The sequence below is a fragment of the Somniosus microcephalus genome, chromosome 2, assembly GCF_052327205.1.
Source record: "Somniosus microcephalus isolate GS21.2 chromosome 2, FLI_Smic_1.0, whole genome shotgun sequence".
In the NCBI taxonomy this organism is placed as follows: Eukaryota; Metazoa; Chordata; class Chondrichthyes; order Squaliformes; family Somniosidae; genus Somniosus; species Somniosus microcephalus.
This window is the reverse complement of record NC_140988.1, coordinates 103,894,431-103,915,703: the sequence shown is the minus strand read 5'-3', so window position 1 is coordinate 103,915,703 and position 21,273 is coordinate 103,894,431. Positions and strand designations below refer to the sequence as shown.

The 21,273-nt window shown below is 44.5% G+C and overlaps 1 protein-coding gene across 1 annotated transcript in view; it reads right to left on the bottom strand.

The window, feature by feature from the left end:
* Window positions 1-15,747: 15,747 nt before the first annotated feature.
* Window positions 15,748-21,273, bottom strand: part of fhdc1 (FH2 domain containing 1) — a 90,450-nt gene continuing 84,924 nt past the window's right edge. The window contains exon 11 of the mRNA XM_086011927.1: window positions 15,748-20,465. Within this exon, the coding sequence (XP_085868053.1) occupies window positions 17,964-20,465 (2,502 nt within the window). The 3' untranslated portion in view covers window positions 15,748-17,963. The remainder of the gene's footprint in view (window positions 20,466-21,273) is intronic.

Below are 21,273 nucleotides of genomic sequence, written 5' to 3'. Positions count from 1 at the left end.
GAATATATACAGACATACATACTTTCAGAAGCTCCACGATAAGAAATATCTTCCTCCGCAGCCTCTGTAGCAACTGTACCCATGCGTTTTTCATGTGTAAGTTGTAATGACTGGACCTCACTGAAAGCAGTAATGAAAGCGGCGAATTATACTGCGCACGCGCTGCATGTGCAGTCGCACGCGTTCTGCCTCTGAACCGCTTCGTTCAGAGGACAGGAAATGCCGGTTTTCCCCACATGCACTGTGCATGCTGAAAACCGACATTTCATCCGGCCAGATGCGTAAGTACCCCGACCGTACTAGCGCATTTGGAAGGGAATTATTGGGCCAACATTTTACATGTCAATAAAATAAAAAATTTAACACTTGCACCACTTGCCCCCTCGCACCTGCGACTGAGGGTCCAAGGAGGTGCATTGCGCAAGAGGTCATCATCGTACGTATCCTCACACTGTTCCCTTTGGGGAACTGTATGAAGTGGTGGAAGGATTTATGGCCGTGATTAACGCTCATTCCGTGACCGTAACCATCTTTGAACCAGCCATTAGGGTGGTTAGTCCTATGGCGGGAGGGTTTTACGGGCTCCCACAACCCATCTGAGGGGGGGGGGCACCAACACCCACGGACGCAAGTATCCCGCTGGATGTCCACCCAGAATTTAAAGTTGGAGCTCCGACTCCACTTGCCGGGACTGTCTGGAGTGGGGTTCAAAACCCTACTCCTTCTGGCCCAGCGGCGGGGATGCTTACTGCTACGCAAAAGGCCCACTCCGCACAAAAGGTGACACCCATACGTTTCCTGCGCCTTTTCCCTCCCCGTGACTGGAGCCCTATGCTGCCATTTCACGTTGCTAATTGGATTGGGCCTTTGTCATAGCGGTAGGATCCCTGCCGCTGGGCCAGATCAGGGTAGGGTTTCGAACCCCACTCCAGACAGTCCCGGCAAGTGGAGTCGGAGCTCCGGCTCTAAATTCTGGGTTGACATCCAGTGGGATATTTGCGTCCGTGGGTGTGGGTGGCCCCCCCTCCTTGTATAGCTTGTGGGAGCCCGTAAAACCCTCCCGCCATAGGATTAACCGCCCTAATGGCTGGTTCAAAGATGGTTACGGTCACGGAATGAGCGTTAATCACGGCCATAAATCCTTCCACCACTTCATACAGTTCCCCAAAGGGAACAGTGTGAAGACACGTATGACGACGACATTGCTAAATAAATAAATGGAATTAAAAAAATTCTTTTAGGGCTTTTAAAAGTCTTTAAATTGCTTTAATTCTCTTTAAAACTACTTCAGATTACTCAAAATAATGTAAACATTTTAAAAAGTTTATAAAAGTTACCAAAATCTTCAAAAAACTTCCAAAAACCTATTTAAACTGCTGCTTTGCATGTAAAAAAGCAAAGCAGCTTGACAGAAACATTGGGGGCGTGTCCAGTGAAACTGAGACCTCAAGGGGCGTGTCTCACTTACACTGCACGCTCCTGGGTCCGCGCTGGCTGCGCTCCTGGGCGGCGTGACGTCATACGCTGCCCGGGATTCTTGCTTTAGTTTCTGGAAGTGCAGGCGTCCCTGGAGCTGATCGGCAGGAGCGCGGGGTAAGTGCAAATACGGGGCTTGCACGCGCTGCAAGCCCCGTTCTGGAATTTCTGGCCCATTATCATAGTTTTCATCATCTGATGAGGAGTCATGAGCGTCTCCTTCATCCTGCACCTCTTTGCTATGCTATGTTGTGTAGGATGCAGCATGCAACCTTGATCTGCGCGCAACACCCTGGCTGGCGAATACTGTAGAGAAACTCCAGGCAACAACAACAACTTGTATTTATATAGCGCCTTTAACGTAGCAAAACGTCCCAAGGCATTTCACAGGAGTGTAATCAGCCAAAATTTGACACCGAGCCACATAAGGAGATCTTAGGACAGATGACCAAAAACTTGGTCAAAAAGGTAGGTTTTAAGGAGCGTCTTAAAGGAGGAAAGAGAGGTAGAGAGGCGGAGAGGTTTAGGGAGGGAATTCCAGAGCTTGGGGCCTAGGCAACAGAAGGCACAACCACCAAAGGTTGAGCAATTATAATCAGGGATCCTCAAGAAGGCAGAATTAGAGAAGCGCAGATATCTTGGAGGGTTATGGGGCTGGAGGAGATTACAGAGATAGGGAGGGGCTTTGCTTAACTGGGAGCCAATGTAGGTCAGCGAGCACAGGGGTGATGGCTGAACGGGGCTTGGTGCGAGTTAGGACACGGGCAACAGAGTTTTGGATGACCTCAAGTTTATGGAGTGTAGAACGTGGAGGCCAGCCAGGAGTGCGTTGGAATAGTCAAGTCTAGAAGTAAAAAAGGCATGGATGAGGGTTTCAGCAGCAGATGAGCTGAGGCGGGGTGGAGTTGGGCGATGTTATGGAGGTGGAAATAGGCAGCCTTAGTGATGGCGCGGAAATGTGGTTGGAAGCTCATCTCGGGGTCAAATATGACACCAAGGTTGTGAATAGTCTGGTTCAGCCTCAGACAGTTGTCAGGAAGAGGGATGGAGTTGGTGGCTAGTGAACGGAGTTTGTGGTGGGGACCGAAGACAATGGTTTCAGTCTTCCCAATATTTAGTTGGAGGAAATTTCTGCTCTTCAGTACTGGATGTCAGACAAGCAGTCTGATAATTTAGAGACAGTAGAGAGGTCGAGAGAGGTGGTGGTGAGGTAGAGCTGTGTGTCATCAGCGTACATGTGGAAACTGACCTGTCAAGCCACCTGAACCTTAACTTCAGCATTCCTATGGCTTGCTCGATAACTACAACGTAAGCCACATTATTGCGTAGTGATGTGGCTTGTGTTGTAGCTCTCCTGTGGTTGAGTGGACGGGTTCCTCACAGGTGTCATGAGCCAAAGTTGAAGGGGGTATACCTTGTTCCCAAGCAGTCATCCTGTCAGTTGGTTCGAGGTAGAAACATTGTGGGGGTATTCGACTGCCACAGTATAAAGGCATCATGGAAGTTCCCAGGGAACCATGCGCAGACCTGCATCAGCCTCTTTACATGGTTGCTGACGAGCTGAACCACATCAGGTTGGGGCGTGCTGGCCGATTTGTACATTTTAACATCCCGCCCGACCCTCTCCTGCCTGTCGGGGAGGGTTAATATCGAGGCCACGGTGTCTGTAAAGTATTTTATTTTTGAGGCACAGTGGGGTTGGGGTAGGAGGTGGAATTAAACACAAATTGGGCAGCAATGTGTCTTTCTTAGCCTTGTCATTCAACAGACAAAAACAATGTAATTTTATTGTGGACAGAAAATACTAAAGATCACAGAATGCAGCATGAACAAGTGGGACTCATCTCTAATGGTGTAGTGAGAAATGTGCACAATTCGAAGCTTTGTTTTTACTACCTTCAGTCCTTCACAAGTTAATTTAACAGATGGCAACATTTTCATACATTTATTCAGTTTGACTTTTCCTTCTTCCTCACTGAAGCTTTCATCAGTTGGGTCTCCAAAGAAAATCCATACATCAAGGAGTAATGCTTATTTTCTCCAGTGCCAACCTTGCGCTGTAATGGATGTGTTCTGTTCAAATAAAAAAAGACATTAATCTGACAGAAGAAAATCGAGACAGAGAAATCTATTCAGGTCACATGGGGTTCCACACCCTGCCACAGATATTGTTTTGTAGACACAGTGTAGACAATAGATGCATTATTATACAGTCAGTCTGGTGCCAAAATTGTGTAAAGAAAAATAATTGGGAGGGGGAGGAGGTGGTTTTTGCCAGCTGAACAATCGCTATTGTGTCGAATGAGTTTCAGGAGACACAGGCTATACCTTTGATCTTTTATTGTCTTCTGCACAATAATGACAATTTCATTGATTGGAGTTTTTGAAGAGCGGAAACATTTTGTTTCAAAAGCATACCTGTGGCACTGCCGTGCCTGTCCTCTGCTTTATCAACAATGCCTTATTATGCTGCGGTTGGGTGTTGGTTACGCCCACATACTGTGGTGGAACGGCGACATTCACATCCAGTTTGTCTCGTATCTAAACTTACGATGATGGAGGTCCCAGGCCTTAGATGGTGGACCTGCGAGTGGTGCTTTGATACTTTCCCGCGGAGTGAAAGGGCAACCAAATAAGGCCGTGCTCACTTTTGTGTCAGTGCAAAGCATTGCGTGCCCATTAAAGTGAGAGTGACAGGACATGGATCATTAAACTGAGAGTGACAGAGCATGGATCATTAAACTGAGAGTGACAGGGCATGGATCATTAAACTGAGAGTGACAGGGCATGGATCATTAAACTGAGAGTGACAGGGCATGGATCTGCCCCAGATGTGCACATTATGGAAAATTGGCCACATTAATAAATCCACAGTCACGTCCTGAGTGGACTGGTCAATCACAATCAGGTTAGGCCAACTGAGATCCCCTCTAGGAGGCCATCTCACATCACTGGGTCTTAGCACTGGTGCAATGTAATTACAGTACAATGTGAAGCTAGGTTTAATGAATGTTTAGGTACTCTCAGCTCAGTGCTGCACTGTTGGAGGTGCCATATTTTGGATGAAACTTTGAACCAAGGCCCTCTCAGGTGGATGTAAAAGCTCCCATGGCACTATTCAAAGAAGAACCGGGGAGTTCTCCATGGTGTCCTGGCCAATATTTATCCTTCAACCAACATCTCTGAGACAATAATCCGGTCATTATCACATTGTCATTTGTGGGATCTTGCTGAACGCAAATTGGCTGCGCGTTTCCTACATTACAACAGTGACTACACTTCAAAAGTACTTCATTTTCTGTAAAGTGCTTTGGGCCGTCTTGAGGTTGTGAAAGGTGCTATATAAATGAAAGTCTCTCTTTCTTGGACTTTAAAGGGTTGATCTTACAAATTTACGCTCCTGATACAGAACTTTGCGCTCTGGACGTGTATGTGGAGAATTCAGGTGCAGAGGTCATCTTTTGGGGACACATTGATCTTCCCTCCTGAATTCCTACGAACACGTGAAGTCACGAGCCAGGAGTGCAAATTCATAAAATCTACCTAAAATACTTATTGCAAAGTCTGGACACTCCCGCTCTCTTTCTCCTAACATTACAAAATAAACACTGGGGAGCAAAGATCTGCATGAACATGTAAGCACACATGCATAGAGCTCGCTACTGCTGGGTATAGTGAGATCCACAGCCGACAATATAACTCCAGTGGTGCGAGCTGCATTTTGCACTCTACAACTACCAGTCTGAGACAAGTGCGGCAGTATATCAGTAACCTTAAATAGGCAAACCAGACCCTTCTGAGCTGCTCAGGACCAGCATTGGCAGAGATGGTCACCTGTGCACTCTCTGAATTGGAGACTAGAGATGAGAAATTAAATAGCTAGCAATCCTTGTGACATTTGAGAAACTAGATTTTCAACTTACTATGAATGAATTCCAGTCTATTGAAAAAAATACTTGTCTTCAACTATTCCAGGTTCATAACTCCGTTTCTATCTTTTCAAAACACAGAGTACTTGGTATATTTGTCTGTTGGAATGGAGCCAGAGAATCAATTATAAAATGCAGACTTGATTGTAAATGCACCCAATTATATACAAGTCCCAACCACAAGCCCAACAGTAATAACAGGGTTTTCGACCAAGCAGAATCACCATAACAAAATAAAAACTTTTGAAATTAAACGCCCCCGCATTAATTAAAATATTTTCTTTAAAAGCTGTTGACTCTGCTAATAAAGATCTGACTTTTGAAATAGTGTAGTGATTAATGCAATATCTAGGTTGGTGACACTACAGGGTAGATTTCGCACAGTGAGGTTCCCATTGTGGAGTCCCACTGTGCTAGGTTTACCCTTGGGTTGGTGCTTAAATCCACCTTGCCATGGAGTGCCCAGAGGTGGTAGTTGCCCCCCAACTTTCCATATGGTGAATTCCGGATCGCAGTTGTCCCCTCATTGGGGAGTGCAAAACAAAGGCTAAGTACTCCCCTCCCCCCGCCCACTGTTGTATATCTCCTAGCAACCAGATAGTGATATTAGCCGAGGCCTAGAAACTGCTTGCCTATGCATGGTACATGGAGACCTGGAGCAGAAGAAATTGGGGCTTGGGTGTTGAAGGGAGGTCAGTGGGGAGAGAGGATTGGGGAGTGGGGTGGGCTTGTGTGGACGTCGGGCCTAGTATTTCCTGCAGAGCCTGGAGCAGCGGCAGCAGCAACATGGTAACTGGGAGTGGTGCCAGTTAAGAGGTGAGTGAAACCTGGGGACTTTACTGCGGGTAAACAGTGAAAGATTGTTTCCAATGGTGGGTGAATGGGGAACAAGGGGACAGAGACTAAGGATTCTCACTGTGCACGGAGAATTACATGCCCTGATTTTACATCGCAAGCTCCAACTGCCGCAGTTCATGCCAGGCTGGGAGAGGAGGGAAGCAGCGCCCAGCACAGCCACAGCCACGGATCCCTCAGCTCCTCTCTCATGGCAAAATGCTCCACAAATAACTGCAGGCCTGACCGCCTCCCCACCCCCAGCACCCCCGTCTCATCTGTTGGCTCCTGGCTCAGTATCTTGCAGAGTGTGCAGTCAGAGCCCGAGCTTCAATCAGCAGCAAGGGGAACAGCTGTACAATGAGATTTGTGTCTGGCTGTCCTTGGGGGTGAAGGGGGGGGGAATATTGTTCTAAATTATTTTTGATTAACATATTTGTAATAATTTTTTGAAGAGCATCTCACTCCTCCTTCTATTCTTTTGTTTTTAAATGTTTGGAATGCTAGTGAGATGGATTGAATCTCTTTTTAAAAATGTAATGTGGTGAATGGATTTGTTCTTTTTATCTTCTGTGTACGTCAATCCTGCATCGTCTGCTTAGAAAGGCAAATTTGTCGTGGTTCCAGGTTGTTGACTTGTTAGGACCAGGTGCAAGTTGTTCTTCGAGTAGTGATAAAAGTCTGGATCCCAGGGTACAATAAAGTAGCACGGTATTGAACAGTGTGTCAGAGTAGTGGGTCACTACACTCTCGGCACTTCCCCTATTTTGTTTGATTTGGAAGAGAAAGAAAAGGAAAAGGTAAGTTTGGAAAGTAAGACCATCCAGAACAGGCTGAGCTTAAGTAACTTAAGTCTAGTAGCCCAATAAGCTCACTCTATGAAACAGAATCCACAGAGATGGAAGCAGAAACCTTAACAAATAATGAATATACTGAATGCTGGGGTTGCACTCTGTAGTTTGAAAGAAAAATGCTGATTTATCGGTGATTTTGTTACATCTACACAATTATCATGACTTCATGACAGTGGTGTGGGGTCTGACAAAGGGGAACAGCTGAAAAATGTGCCTGGAGGGGGAGACTGTCCTGGTGGCCGGGATTTTAATGATATAAATCCATAAATCTTGGAGATGCATATGTGCCTAAATCCATTGATATGTTTTAATTTCCACCATTACACCAGGGAGTTATCCCCCTGGCCAATATTTATCCCTCAATCAACATCACAAAAACAGATTATCTGGTCATTATCACATTGCTGTTTGTGGGAGCTTGCTGTGCGCAAATTGGCTGCCACGTTTCCCACATTACAACAATGACTACACTTCAAAAAGTACTTAATTGGCTGTAAAGCGCTTTGGGATGTCCAGTGGGCATGAAAGACGCTATATAAATGCAAGTCTTTGTTTTCTTTTATTTATTTTACTAATGGTGCTGATAAATCTAACAATTCACTGTTTTAATTTAAAGTTATTTTGCCTTAACTGAACCCATGCTACCGATTCACTTGAGAAAAGCAATTACTACCAGCTTCAGTGCATTTGCCACAAAAGAAAATCTAGCTTTTTACAAAAGCAAAAGTATTTGTTCTTTAAGCTCTGGCAATAGTCTTCACTGTTACTTTTGCACTCCCCCCTCCTAAACCATGCGGTTTGTATACACAACTCATTTGGCCCCAATTAAATAAATTACCAGAACATTCACCTGAAGTTTGGAATTAATTTTGTACTTCTTTGTAGAGATGAATGGAAAGCCCACTTGGTTGATTTGTAAGCAACAGGTAGCTGTGTTGAAAGAATACAATATTCAAAGACACTAATCCATGGTGAAAAATATGGTAAGTAGACAGGAAAGTTACGTAAAGATAAATTTTCTGAATTAACACCGTTGTTTAAAAAGCAACAATCAACGTTTGCTAATGCTCGCCATGCAAGTGATGCTGCCGTTAAGACGCTCAATCAGCTCCAATGGACGGGTCACATTGTCCGCATGCCCGATACGAGACTCCCAAAACAAGCGCTCTACTCGGAGCTCCGGCACGGCAAGAGAGCCCCAGGTGGGCAGAGGAAACGCTTCAAGGACACCCTCAAAGCCTCCTTGAAAAAGTGTAACATCCCCATTGACACCTGGGAATCCTTGGCCCAAGACCGCACAAAGTGGAGGAGAAGCATCCGGGAAGGCGCCGAACACCTCGAGTCTCTTCGCTGGGAGCAAGCGGAAGCCAAGCGCAGGCAGCGCAAGGAGCGCACGTCAACCCAAGCACCCCACCCACCCACCCCTTCAACCACCGTTTGCCCCACCTGTGACAGAGACTGTAGGTCCCGCATTGGACTAATCAGTCACCTGCAAGCTCATTTTTAATGTGGAAGCAAGTCATCCTCGGTTCCGAGGGACTGCCTAAGAAGAAGGAGAAGAAGACGCATCATGTGGTTGCCTATGAAATAGCTATGTCATCAAAACCATTTTTTGAAGCTGGGACCAGAGGCTCATCAGAAATTGGGCCTTGGGTCTCATTTTAATAATAGAGGTGAGCTGCTGTCGCCTGTCGCGCTTCCAGAGGCAGCTTAGTCTATTCCTGAATAGACCTCACCCTGGTCTATTCAAGAGGAGCGCAATCAAGACTTGGCCTGGTCAGGAAAGTGCTGACCAACATTTCCCAATCTCTTGAGTTAGCCAATTATTTTGCAGCAATCAGATGGATTGTTGCAGGCACGTGTTTGCTCATTGATTGGGCAGTGATTTATTGCAGTGATTGGTTTGCTAATGGTGCATTCACAGGTCTTGCTGATTGCTGTTTAGATTGATCAGCAGTAGCAGTGTCAAAAGAGAATCAATTTGAATTAAAAGTGGTCCCTGATTTCTGCACCCTTCCTCCTATATTACGTACTATTACAGAGATCCTGCATTAATTAAAATACCACTAAAAACTTTTTAAATAATAGCAAATTATGGATTTTGATTATACAATTAATCTTTTTAATAAGTCAGAACATCATGTACCATCCTGCATTTAAATGGCTAGAGACAATGAACCAATAATATAACATTTTCGACACCCTATGTCACCAGGGGGGCCTTACACACTGTGCGGGTTAGGTTGATTGGCCATGATAAAAATTGGCCCTTAGTGTTAGGGGGGATTAAATACGTGGGGTTACGGGGTTAGGGCTTGGGTGGGATGGCTGTCGGTGTAGGGACCGGGTGCTAGGGTTTGGATGATCAGCCATGATCTCGTTGAATGGCGGAGCAGGCTCGAAGGGCCGAATGGCCTACTCCTGCTCCTATCTTCTATGTTTCTATGTTTCTATGAATGACATTGAAAATTTGCAGGTGCATTGCCTGCCATACAAATTAATTCAGGGAAGACTGCGGACAGTAGATCTAATTTTCTGATAAGCCAACCGCTCCAGGAAAGGCCTTGATGGTGGTGCATCGAGTCCCTCCTGCATATTCCTACCGTAACTTCAGTGAGAGCCCACTAAATGGGCTGCAAACTATGCAGGACCCAGTTATGTTTGGCCCACGCCTTTTGTTCAACTTTCCAGGATGGTCTTCTGGTGGTGGGGGAGATTGTGGTCTGGACCCACAGTGAAAGAGGAACATAGAAACAGGAGTAGGCTATTCAGCCCCTCGAGCCTGTTCCTCCATTCAATTAGATCATGGCTGATCTGTATTGTAACTCCATTTAGCTGCAGAATTTTATTTTTAAATTTAAAATTAGACTCCATAAAAAAGGGTGCTGAGGGGGTAACAAATTCTTCGGGGTGGGGGGGGGAGTTGCTGGGGGCAGGGGTGCCTGGAAAGCCCCCATCCCAGGGCCAGGAACTGTATGGCTGGACTTTCCAGCCTCTCCCGTATGCACCCCTAGTGCTGTGGGAGCCTGCCATTAGCAGTCAAATTAGGGAAAGTTCAGCACTGTCAGTGGTGGAGGTTGCCACATCAGCACTTACGCTGAGATGAGCCCCATCATGTACTTGAAAACAAAAGGGTTCGACCCGAAACGTCGACTCTAATTTCTCTCCACGGATGTTGCCTGGCCTGCTGAGTTTTTCCAGCATTTTCTGTTGTTATTTCCCATCATGTACTTTCTGGACCAGGAACTCAAACTATTTCACCTAAGATATGCGTACACAGCTTTGCTGTAAATTTCATATAATTAAAAATTTTGCATCGAGGACAAATTTGTGGGGCGTGGGAAATTGCACGTCACACATGCAAAATCCTGAGTCAAAATGTCCTGTTTGGTTCAAATATCGTATAACTAAATCACAAACTATGTGTTAAGTGACCAAGGTTGTCCGGCTGAAGTACCAAACTGACTAAATGGTAATCAATTAAAAACCATTTCCATTCACTAAACAGCTAGCAATAAGCTAACAATGAAGAACCAATGAAGCAAGCGTTGGTCCCTTAAAGGCTGGGACAGGAGAAATTATATTGGGGAACAAGGAAATGGCAGAGACTTTAAACAAATATTTTGTATCTGTCTTCACTGTAGAAGACACAAAAAGTATACCAAAAGTAGTGGGGAACCAAGGGGCTAATGAGAGTTAGGAACTTAACGTAATTAAAATAAGTAGAGAAAAAGTACTTGAGAAACTAATGGGACTAAAAGCCAACAAATCCCCTGGACTTGATGGCCTACATCCTAGGGTTCTAAAAGAGGTGGCTACAGAGATAGTGATTGATTGTGATCTTCAAAAAATTCCCTAGATTCTAGAACGGTCCCAGCAGATTGGAAGGTAGCAAATGTAACCCCGCTATTCAAGAAAGGAGGGAGAGAGAAAAACAGGGAACTACAGGCCAGTTAGCCTGACATCAGTCATCGGGAAAATGCTGGAATCCATTATTAAGAAAGTGGTAACAGAGCACTTAGAAAATCATAATATGATTAGGCAGAGTCAACATGTTTTTATGAAAGGGAAATTGTGTTTGACAAATTTATTAGAGTTTTTTGAGAATGTAACTAGCAGGGTAGAGAAAGGGAAACCAGTGGATGTAACATATTTGGATTTTCAAAAGACATTCGATAAGGTGCCACATAAAAGGTTGTTACGCAAGCTAAGGTCTCATGGGGTTGGGGGTAATGTACTAGCATGGATAGAGGATTGGTTAATGGACAGAAAACAGAGTAAGGATAAATGCGGCATTTTCAGTTTGGCAGGCTGTAACTAGTGGGGTGCTGCAAGGATCAGTGGTTGGGCCTCAGCTATTTACAGTCTATATTAATGACTTAGATGTAGGGACCGAGTGCAATGTATCCAGGTTTGCTGACAATACAAAGCTAGGTGTGAAAGTAAGCTGTGAGAAGGACACAAAGAGCCTGCAAAGGGATATAGACAGGTTAAGTGAGTGGGCAGTATGGTGGCAGATGGAGTTTAATGTGGAGAAATGTGAGGTTATTCACTTTGGTAGGAAGCACAGGAAAACAGAATATTTGTTAAATGGTGAGAAACTATTAAATGTTGGTGTTCAGAGAGAATTAGCTGTTCTCGTACAAGAAACAGAGGCCGGAATTTCCCCCCAAAAAACAGGTGGGTTTGGAGCATGGGGGCAGTTAAATTGTTAAAAGTGGGATTCCTGACCTGATCCCACCTCCAACCCACCCACTTCCGGTTTCCCCAGAGGCGGGACGGGGATGGAACGGGGCAGGTGGCGAACCCGCTCCCAGGGGACATTACCTCAATCTAAATATTGTAATGAGGCTGGAAGCCTCTATTTTTCCCTCCATTTCAAATTTAACTGCCTGGGGATGGGTTTCACCCAAGTTGTGAAACCCGGCAGTTAAACCATAGTGGGAACTGCTGCATCCTTGTGCATTCCCTTAGTGACTGTCTTGCATGTGCCTTTGCCTATCCTAGTAATGTTATGCAGTGCTAACCCAGTAGCTGCAGCATGGCTGGTGAAAGACTGCTGACTTTCAGTGGGAGGCACTGCAGATGGCCTTACAGGACGACCTCGAGGAGCTGGTGACTGGGAGTGTGAAATCGAATGATGTTGTTTCTTCTTCTTCTTCACTCTCCTCTTGGTCAACCACTGGTTGGGCAAGATGGATTTCTTGGGTGTGTGAAATGAGGAAAGCACAAGGGTGGAGTTGTGGTGAGGGGAGGGCGGGAAAGTAAGAGCTGCATGCTTACACCATGCACACCTTGTAAATCAGAAGATATTGTGGGATGAGGGGGAAGTGGGATGTGAGGAGGATAAAGTACGAAGATACCGGCATCTTGTATCCTTTTAGCCCCGCTGCTGGCCAAGGCCTCAGCCATGCCCCTGCCAAGAATGGCCAGAACCGTCTCCTCCCAGGGGGGGTGAAATGAAGGTAGGAATGTGAGGCGTGCCTCGTGTTTGGTACACATTGTTGGTAGGTGAGCGATGGGGTGGGTCGTGCAATGAGCAATGTGTGAGGCTAGTGGTGGAGTTGGTAGGAGATGGCTTTTGAAGATGCATTCACTGACCTTGACCACTGGTCTGAGGTCATGAAGCTTCTTTGGGAACTAGAGCCAGGTTGTGGGGGCGACACTGCTAGCAGTGACAGCCTCGGTGATCTGGTCCCACATTGTTCTTTCTGGAGCGCCTCTTCTTGCAGTGTTGACCCCCTGCACAAAGCTGGAGTGCTGTGTGAGAGACCCTGGGTGCCCCTTCCCTGGCTTGCTGAGCCATTTGTGTTAGTACTGAAACACCTTTACTGTTTTTTTACGTGCAGAAGGCATTTGAGCTCTGAGGGCTATAAACTGCCTAGTTTTAAAAGATTTTTTATTTTTTCATTTTAGAAAGCAGTTCCCCTTTAAGGGATCGACACTACTTTCTAAAATGACAGGCTAACTTTAAGACTTGGTTAGGAAATTGGCTCAGCGGCAGGAGACAGAGAGTAGGGATAATGGGCAGGTACTCAAATTGGCAGGATGTGACTAGTGGTGTCCCACAGGGATCTGTGTTGGGGCCTCAACTATTCACAATATTTATTAACGACTTAGATGATGTCATATATCCAAATTTGCCGATGACACAAAGATAGGCGGCATTGTAGATGAAAGCATAAAATTACAAAGGTATATTGATAAGATTAAGTGAATAGGCAAAACTGTGGCAAATGAATTTCAATGTAAGCAAATGTGAGGTCATCCACTTTGGACCTAAAAAGGATAGAACAGGGTACTTTCTAAATGGTGAAAGCTAAAAAAACAGTAGATGTCCAAAGGGACTTGGGAGTCCAGGTACATAGATCATTAAAATGTCATGAACAGAAAATAATCAAAAAGGCTAATGGAATGCTGGCCTTTTTATCTAGAATACAAGTGGGTAGAAGTTATGCTGCAGCTATACAAAACCCTGGTTAGACACACTTCGAAATACTGTGAGCAGTTCTGGGCACCACACCTTAAGAAGGATATATTGGCCTTGGAGGAAGTGCAGCGTAGGTTTACTAGAATGATACCCGAACTCCAAGGGTTAAATTACGAGGAGAGATTACACAAACTAGGGTTGTATTCCCTAGAATTTAGAAGGTTAAGGGATGATCTGATCGAAGTTTTCAAGATATTAAGGGGAACAGATAGGGTAGATAGAGAAACTATTTCTGCTGTTTGGGGATTCTAGGACTAGGGGGCATAGTCTAAAAATTAGAGCCAGACCTTTCAGGAGTGAAATTAGGAAACACTTCTACACACAAAGGGTGGTAGAAGTTTGGAATTCTCTTCCGCAAACGGTAATTGATGCTAGATCAATTGTTAATTTTAAATCAGAGATTGATAACTTTTTGTTAACCAAATGTATTAAGGGATATGGGCCAAGGGCGGGTATATGGAGTAAGGTCGTAGATCAGCCATGATCTCATTGAATGGCGGAGCAGGCTCGAGGGGCTGAATGGCCTACTCCTGTTCCAATAACGCTGCCTCGCTCCAAGGACACTACGGCCATACCACATTGGGCCTCCTGCTGAGACTACAGCTGGAAAACGAGTGTTGCGCTCCAAGATTTGCGCTGCGCTAATTTAAATTAGCAGGCAGCACTAAAATACTGGTGCTGCCTGTGCTATTATTGTGGGCGGCCGTTAACTTCGACTCGAGGTGGCACCGGCAGGTTTCTGACCTACTGTAATTTCTAGGCCAAACTCCTTTTAGTGACTATGTTGGCTCCCAATGCCTCCTCCTGCACTACATAGACAAAAGTAGCATTTATATAAAATAAAAAATGTAGTAATTCATCAAAAAAATTACTAAAATGTTTAAGTGTACCAAGTATTGTAATAAATCTTTGTAATGATTTTTCTCCCTTTCAGACCTATCATCTGTCAGAGTCCTAGGGCTTGGGTTGTGCGACACTCCTTGAGCCAAGATACTTAAACTGGGTGTTGAGACCTGATATTTATCAGGACTCTGAGTCATCTGCATGTATGACCAGTTTCGGGCTTTAAGCTGCAACCCTCCCACATTCCTTCGTTGGTGTCCTAGTGTTGCTGTAATGATTATCGGTGCTCCTGGGCAAGTGCTACTTTATCTCTTAGCACGACTGAGGATAGTCCTCTGGGGGCAGCCACAGCTGTTATCTGTCCTCCTGGTGTGGCTGTGTCCAATATCTATGGAACTGCCATCCGCTTTCTCTTTTCTTACTCTCTATGCTGATTCTATCTATGCTCGTCGATTGTCTGAATAGGTTCTGGAGATCAATACTGTTTTTGTGGTGAAGCTATCAGACTCCAACCCATTCTCCTGGTATTTCCTAATTGCAGGCCTCCTCCTACAGCTGTCTCAAATCCCACGTACTCCATTGCACCTGAGTCTACAAAAGCACCAGAACCACCCCATCCCCCATTACTCCCAGACCTTAGTTACCCTAAGATCCTCCAAAGTGCTCCCTAACCCCATAATACAGGCAGGTGCCACATAACAACCTTCTTCATCTATTTTCCCCTTGCTCTCAGGTCCCATTCATACTGAGTGCTTCTGTCCCAGACCACAGGACGCCTGGGCCCTATTCCCAGCCTCCAATATCCCATGCCCATCCCTGTCCACTCACTGTTTCCCATCTGACACCCATGTGCCCCACTCTCCATCTTTCCAACCCCAGCTGTATTGCATTTCTAAATATTTGGACATAGTGTGAAAATAAAATACAAACATTGATGTCACCGGAGTTGGAAATGCACTGCCACAGAGCTCTCTCCCTCTGGTATCCAATGATGCCAAACTTCAACCACATACGAAACATGGTAATTTTTCAGAGACTCCATTCCTGGCAGAGAGGGAGTGAAATTGAACATTGACAGCGGCACAAAACAGACACGATCACATCGGTTCCCCAATATGCAATTCTACTGAAGTCAAAGGAACTGAATATCGGACAGGGCGTACAACGGGCAACCGATGTGATATCATCTGTTTTGCGCCCCGTCCACACTCAATTTCACCCTAGAGTCTCTGCCGGTTTAACTCTATTATCTCTCATCAGGAAGGGCTAATGCAGCAGTGAACACTCACAAGCCTCACTAAAAAGACAACACAATCACTACTTAGTTAGACAGAATTGACTTTTAATACTTGACTGAACAAAAGTTATGTAGAACGTGCAAATGTTACTGTATACAACACTTCATTTCCATTTACAAAGATACACCACTTTTGTTTACAAATTTAAGGTAATCTTACAATTTGAAATGACCATCAAGTCATTAGGTTTTTCAAGGCATGATGAAGGCAGGTACTGATAGAAAGATAAGATAAAGCAGCTACCACAGATGTACTGGCCTTTGTTACACAGTGACACAGGAGGGTGGAATTGGTAAGGGCTGGAAAAGACGAATGAAACCAACAGTTTGCAGCTTCTTATCCAAATGAGCAAAAGCATGTCAGATATGAAGAAAAAAAGCCAGTGAGTGTCAAACTGACATGTGTGAGCTTTTCAGACTGAATATCAGTTTTGTCATATTTACATTAAACTCTATCTCTATTACGGATGTACAGTAATGTTCCATGCTGATTCAATTATAGACATATAAGGAGATTTAAAAAATCAAAGGCGTGGAATTCCTTAATCTGCCAATAATTTTTTTTTAAATGCCATTAATCTCAAGCACAGTGTGGGCAGATTCAGCAGCCTGCAGCCACTCAGTCCAGCCCATGTTCAGTCTGGTTCATGTGGGTCAGTTAAGAGATGTAATGAGCTCAGCTCTAACAAAAATATATACTTCTTTTAGATTAAAGTACCCTCTGGAGAGAAATCAGGGTATAATATATCCCCATAAAAAACACTACAGAATGAGAATAGGGTGAGAAATCGACTGACACGCCATTGCTGCAGACAGGCATGGGCCTGACGAAGCAGTTGTATACAGATGAGCAGCTTTTATACTTAATCAAATCAGGAAGGAGAAAACTGCTAAACAGGCAGTGCAACATCTTCTATATATACACACTAGCACACTGCTAATTACAAGGACACTATTAAATACAAAAGGTGATGTTGTTTCAAGGCACTGTTTGTGCTCGAAAGTCACCAGCTAACATCTGACATCGAATGGATCATCGCAATTGTGAGTAAGAACTCCACAAAGTTCAGTGTTTTGCACTCGGGGCACTCCTGCAACATAGGGCCTCATTTCCATTACTGTGAGAAAGAATGTCATTTTCTCGCCATAGAAGGTGTCAGCAAACGGAACAAAGACACACACAATGGTCTATCTAAATCTCAAGTTCCAATTTCTGAACAGCCCTACAATCATAGTGAACCCTTAGTGAAAGTGACTGAACACAAGAGTGGTTATCCCATCCATGGGGTTTAACTAATGAATAACCAGCTATTGTATTTACTGTACAGATTATGCTTTGCACTTTGTATTATACACATTATACATATCACAATACAAAAAATAAATTATGGTGCTGCAACTATGTAATCAAGTGGAAACTTCAGCCCACTAGTTCGTTCACTGGTATCTCTGTACGTTTCTAATGCTTAGCACCAGTACTCTCCTCCCTTAAAAAGAAAGTAGCAGCCCACCGTAATGATAAATATGCACCTTCTAGAGATTTGAAGATTTAACATTGACGCACATTTTAAAGAGATACATTCACTAACTACACAGAGAGATAAAGCTAACAGCTTTTTGAATTTTTCATGTAATGCTTAAAAATCCATTACAGAGAAGCAGCACTCTAACTCAATCCTGCAAAATACCTTGCACCAGTACTTCTTCCTGAGGAATTAGCAATCACGTTATACTAATCAAAATGCTGCTATGTTCTGGTTCAGCATCAGTTGAATGTGAATTTCATTTTCTATGACAATTATTATTCCCTCATTAGGTCTTTAACCCCTGCCTCCAGCTGTCATGAAAAGTGGGATCTGGCCAACGGATTTCTGCACGCATCGATTCACTCCGTGACTGGATGGCAGGGTGTACTCCTCTAAAAGGCAGAGTGGTCCTGGCAGTTTCTCCACCTCCTCCTGGTGCCACAGAGGACAGTTCTAGAAGCCTGGCTGACTTCGGCTGCTTTACAGCAGTGAAGCCTGAGCATCAGTCAACGCTCGAATTCAAACTCCAGCCCTCTGGTTGGGAGTCTAACGTTCGAGCAGGCAAGAGCTATCAGGTTGACCCGATGTGGAACAGCATCATACACCAATGAAAAGTTGAGCTGCAGGCTCACGAGGAGAGAACTTCCTTTTCTGGAAGGTCCACCCATCATCTTTAACTTGCTACTGCCCTAATCTACACATGATAAGAGCATTTCACTTCCACTTCAGTACCCTTTCTGGGGTTTTCCTGTTTCTGTTGGAGTCTGCCCCTGGGACAGGTTTCTTTTCTGTAGATTTTAGCAAAGTACTGTTTCCTGTGTAGGTGGTTTGTGTTTTATGCGTTGGTGCTTTACTCTCCTCTTGAGGCTTGCTCACCAGTTTTTGGCTACTTGTCCTTTTCACATTAGCATTTTCACTGCTCTTTGTGTGATTTATTTCAGTACACTTGGCCGCAGTTTGTTTTTGTGAAGCGGCTCTGGTAAGATTTGTTGGCTTGGAGGTTTGTTGAGGCGGGCTCGGGATCTGTTTGGAGTCTGCCCTCTGGCGTCGAGAGGAGGAGGCCACAGTATTTCTGGCAAAGCTGGGAGTTGGATTTGGCACAGCTATGCCATTTCTTTCCATGGGTTCTGTTGCTCCGCCTGTGTCTGTACTAGACTTAGGGAGAACTCTCGTAGCTGAGCGACAGATTTTAGTGTTTTCCTCAGGTTTTGGCCTGGAGATATTTCGGACTGGTTTAGCACAAGGTTTTCTAAGGGAGTCTTTACGCTTTGGCAGACTGTTTGATGAGCTACCTGAAGCAATGGTCCCTTTTGTTGGCTTATGATCCACCACTGGATAGCTGGACCTACGGGGAGTCTTTGAGCAGCTGTCTCGCCTATTTGACCCCAAGACCTTTTGAGACTGTTTTAGTTCATCACTGCTTAATGTTTTAGTATCCGGTCTTTTAACGCTATTTGATCTTCTAGTTGACTTTGATATTGGCAAAATCCTTCTTATTTCCTCATTATTAGACCGTCTTGCTGTCCTCGGAGACTTGGGGTGAATTGTACTACTGAAACAATGCACTGTTGTTTTTGGACTGGCCATTGCTTTCTCTCTAACAGTACTAGGCTGCTTTAAATTGGAAACCTGCTTTGCCTCTAATTTCACAGAGACTGCCTCAAGAGCAGGAATGTTTTCAGTGGCGACTTCTTTAGTGACAGAAATGGAAAGATAGTCCCATGTCATGTGCTCCAAATCATTAGAAGCTGCTGTCTGATCTCTGATATGATTACCTTGGCTTTCACACACCTTACGTGATTCTTCTTTGTTTTCCTGGCACACAGCTTTTATTTCACATTTCTCTGAGGATCCAGAACAATCTGCATCATCTGTGTATCCCAGTACAAAAAACACTGTTGCGCACTCCTTATTTGACACAAAGCTACTAGGTGATGTTATGGTATCTAAGCTCAGTGTGGACACTTCAGTGCTTTTTTTATTCTTCTCCTCTTGTGGTGATGAGAGAGAACTTGTAACACAGTAAGATTCTCTATCGCAGCAACTAAGTCTTATCGAGCCCAGACTGGAAGGAAGTAGACTTGAGTTGGAGGCAGTAGAAGTATGAAAGCTGACATCTATATCAGGAGTCTGCAAGCTGACATCTGTATCAGGAGTCTGCAAGCTGACATCTGTATCAGGAGTCTGCAAGCTGACATCTGTATCAGGAGTCTGCAAGCTGACATCTGTATCAGGAGTCTGCAAGCTGGCATCTGTATCAGGAGTCTGCAAGCTGGCATCTGTATCAGGAGTCTGCAAGCTGACATCTGTATCAGGAGTCTGCAAGCTCACATCTGTATCAGGAGTCTGCAAGCTTACATCTGTATCAGGAGTCTGCAAGCTCACATCTGTATCAGGAGTCTGCAAGCTCACATCTATACTAGGCGTTTGCAAACTCAAGTCTTCGCTGCACTCTAGGTCTGTTAGTGTAACATCGTCACAGGTTGTCACTTGGCTAGAGTCGGTTACTTTTGAATTGGAGTAACTGAAAATTTGTAAACCCTCAAGAAGCCCAAGTTGCTCTTTGGCTGCAGTCATCTGATTTAAGTTTGTGGTCTCTGTGTACTTTGTGTGGTCCCTATCCTGTTTTATATTTTCATTGTTATTGTAGGTATCATGTCCACTCTGACCGATTCCATCATCAGTCTTTGTGTTACCAAAGTTTGTTGTATAAGTTGTCTCTGTGTTCCCAGTAGCACAAGGCACAGCTGAAGCCATGCGGCGAAGGCAGTCTTTTACAGCTGTGTCATGAGAAGGGCCATGGTCTGAGTCAAAGTACGCATTATCTAAGCTTCCTTCTCGAGTTTCTGACATCTCTTGCCAGGCTGCCCTCTGCTTAGAGCAACGTGCAATGGAACGAGGGATACTGTTCGACTTTGCCTGTTCATCTGTACTAGCAGCCTGCAAAAAGGACAATAAATGGCTGTCCATAACTGAGCCTCCAGATGAGTGTATGCGCCTGCTTCTAGTTCTTTTTACACCCCCTGGGCTTTGAGATCTCTGCTGTGTGAAGGCCAAAAGGTCAAGTAGTCCATCCTTGAGCAGTTCCACGTCATTTTCACTACTACTCCTTCCAAATACACCTCGCTCACCAGCAGCCCACGAATGCCGTTTCTCTTCCAGCTCCTTTAACCTTTGCTGTTGACGGAGTTCCTGGATTTCTCTCTCTCTGTTCTCCTATGGGATAGAGAGATTTCAATTTTTCAGTAACCAAATAATCATCATTTTAGTTCAATGACAATCTCTCTTGTAAAGTTTAAAATAGATTAAATGAAGAAGCCCACATCAATTATAATTAACTGTTGATAGCTATTGTACCATGTTTGCACCAATATATGGAACAGAAACCCCCTGTCTGGTTTGATAAACATTTTATAATAACATTTTGAACAATGGTATTTCATAGAAATATTATTGACAGACTTAAGGTTAGAAAGACGTGTACACCTTCAATTGCGAGTGAAAACTTATTTTGAGAACCACACACAGAATTCATTGGGGGATAATTTTCTTCTTACATTAATTTGTTCGGTACAAATTTCTCCCCTCTTCTTGTAAAGGTACTGACCTTTTCTGGGGTACCATTCTACAGAACCCAGCAGCTCTTTGGTCATTGGCCAAAATGGCCATTCACGCGTGAGTGTTTAAAGGCAGTTTAACGGCAGTTTAACCACAGGGGATTATCGCTACCAAGCCAGATTCTGTCCTTGTCAGACATCTACACATAAAGATTCTAGTTTGGGTCGCTGGTTAGCAATCAGGACTGGGAACTTTAGCTAATGTCTCTCCTCCGCAGCTCAGGGGCAATGAGGCCAATATAAGACCCCTATTGCTGCCCTTCCTGAGAACAACCAACTCAGCACAGACTCAGGACTAGACCTGAGGGTTCCCTAGTCTGTATGATTCAGTTCCACACTGACTGGTGCATTCACCAATTGAGCTGTCATACTCAACTTCTATTTTGTAAAATTAGGCTGCTTTTCTC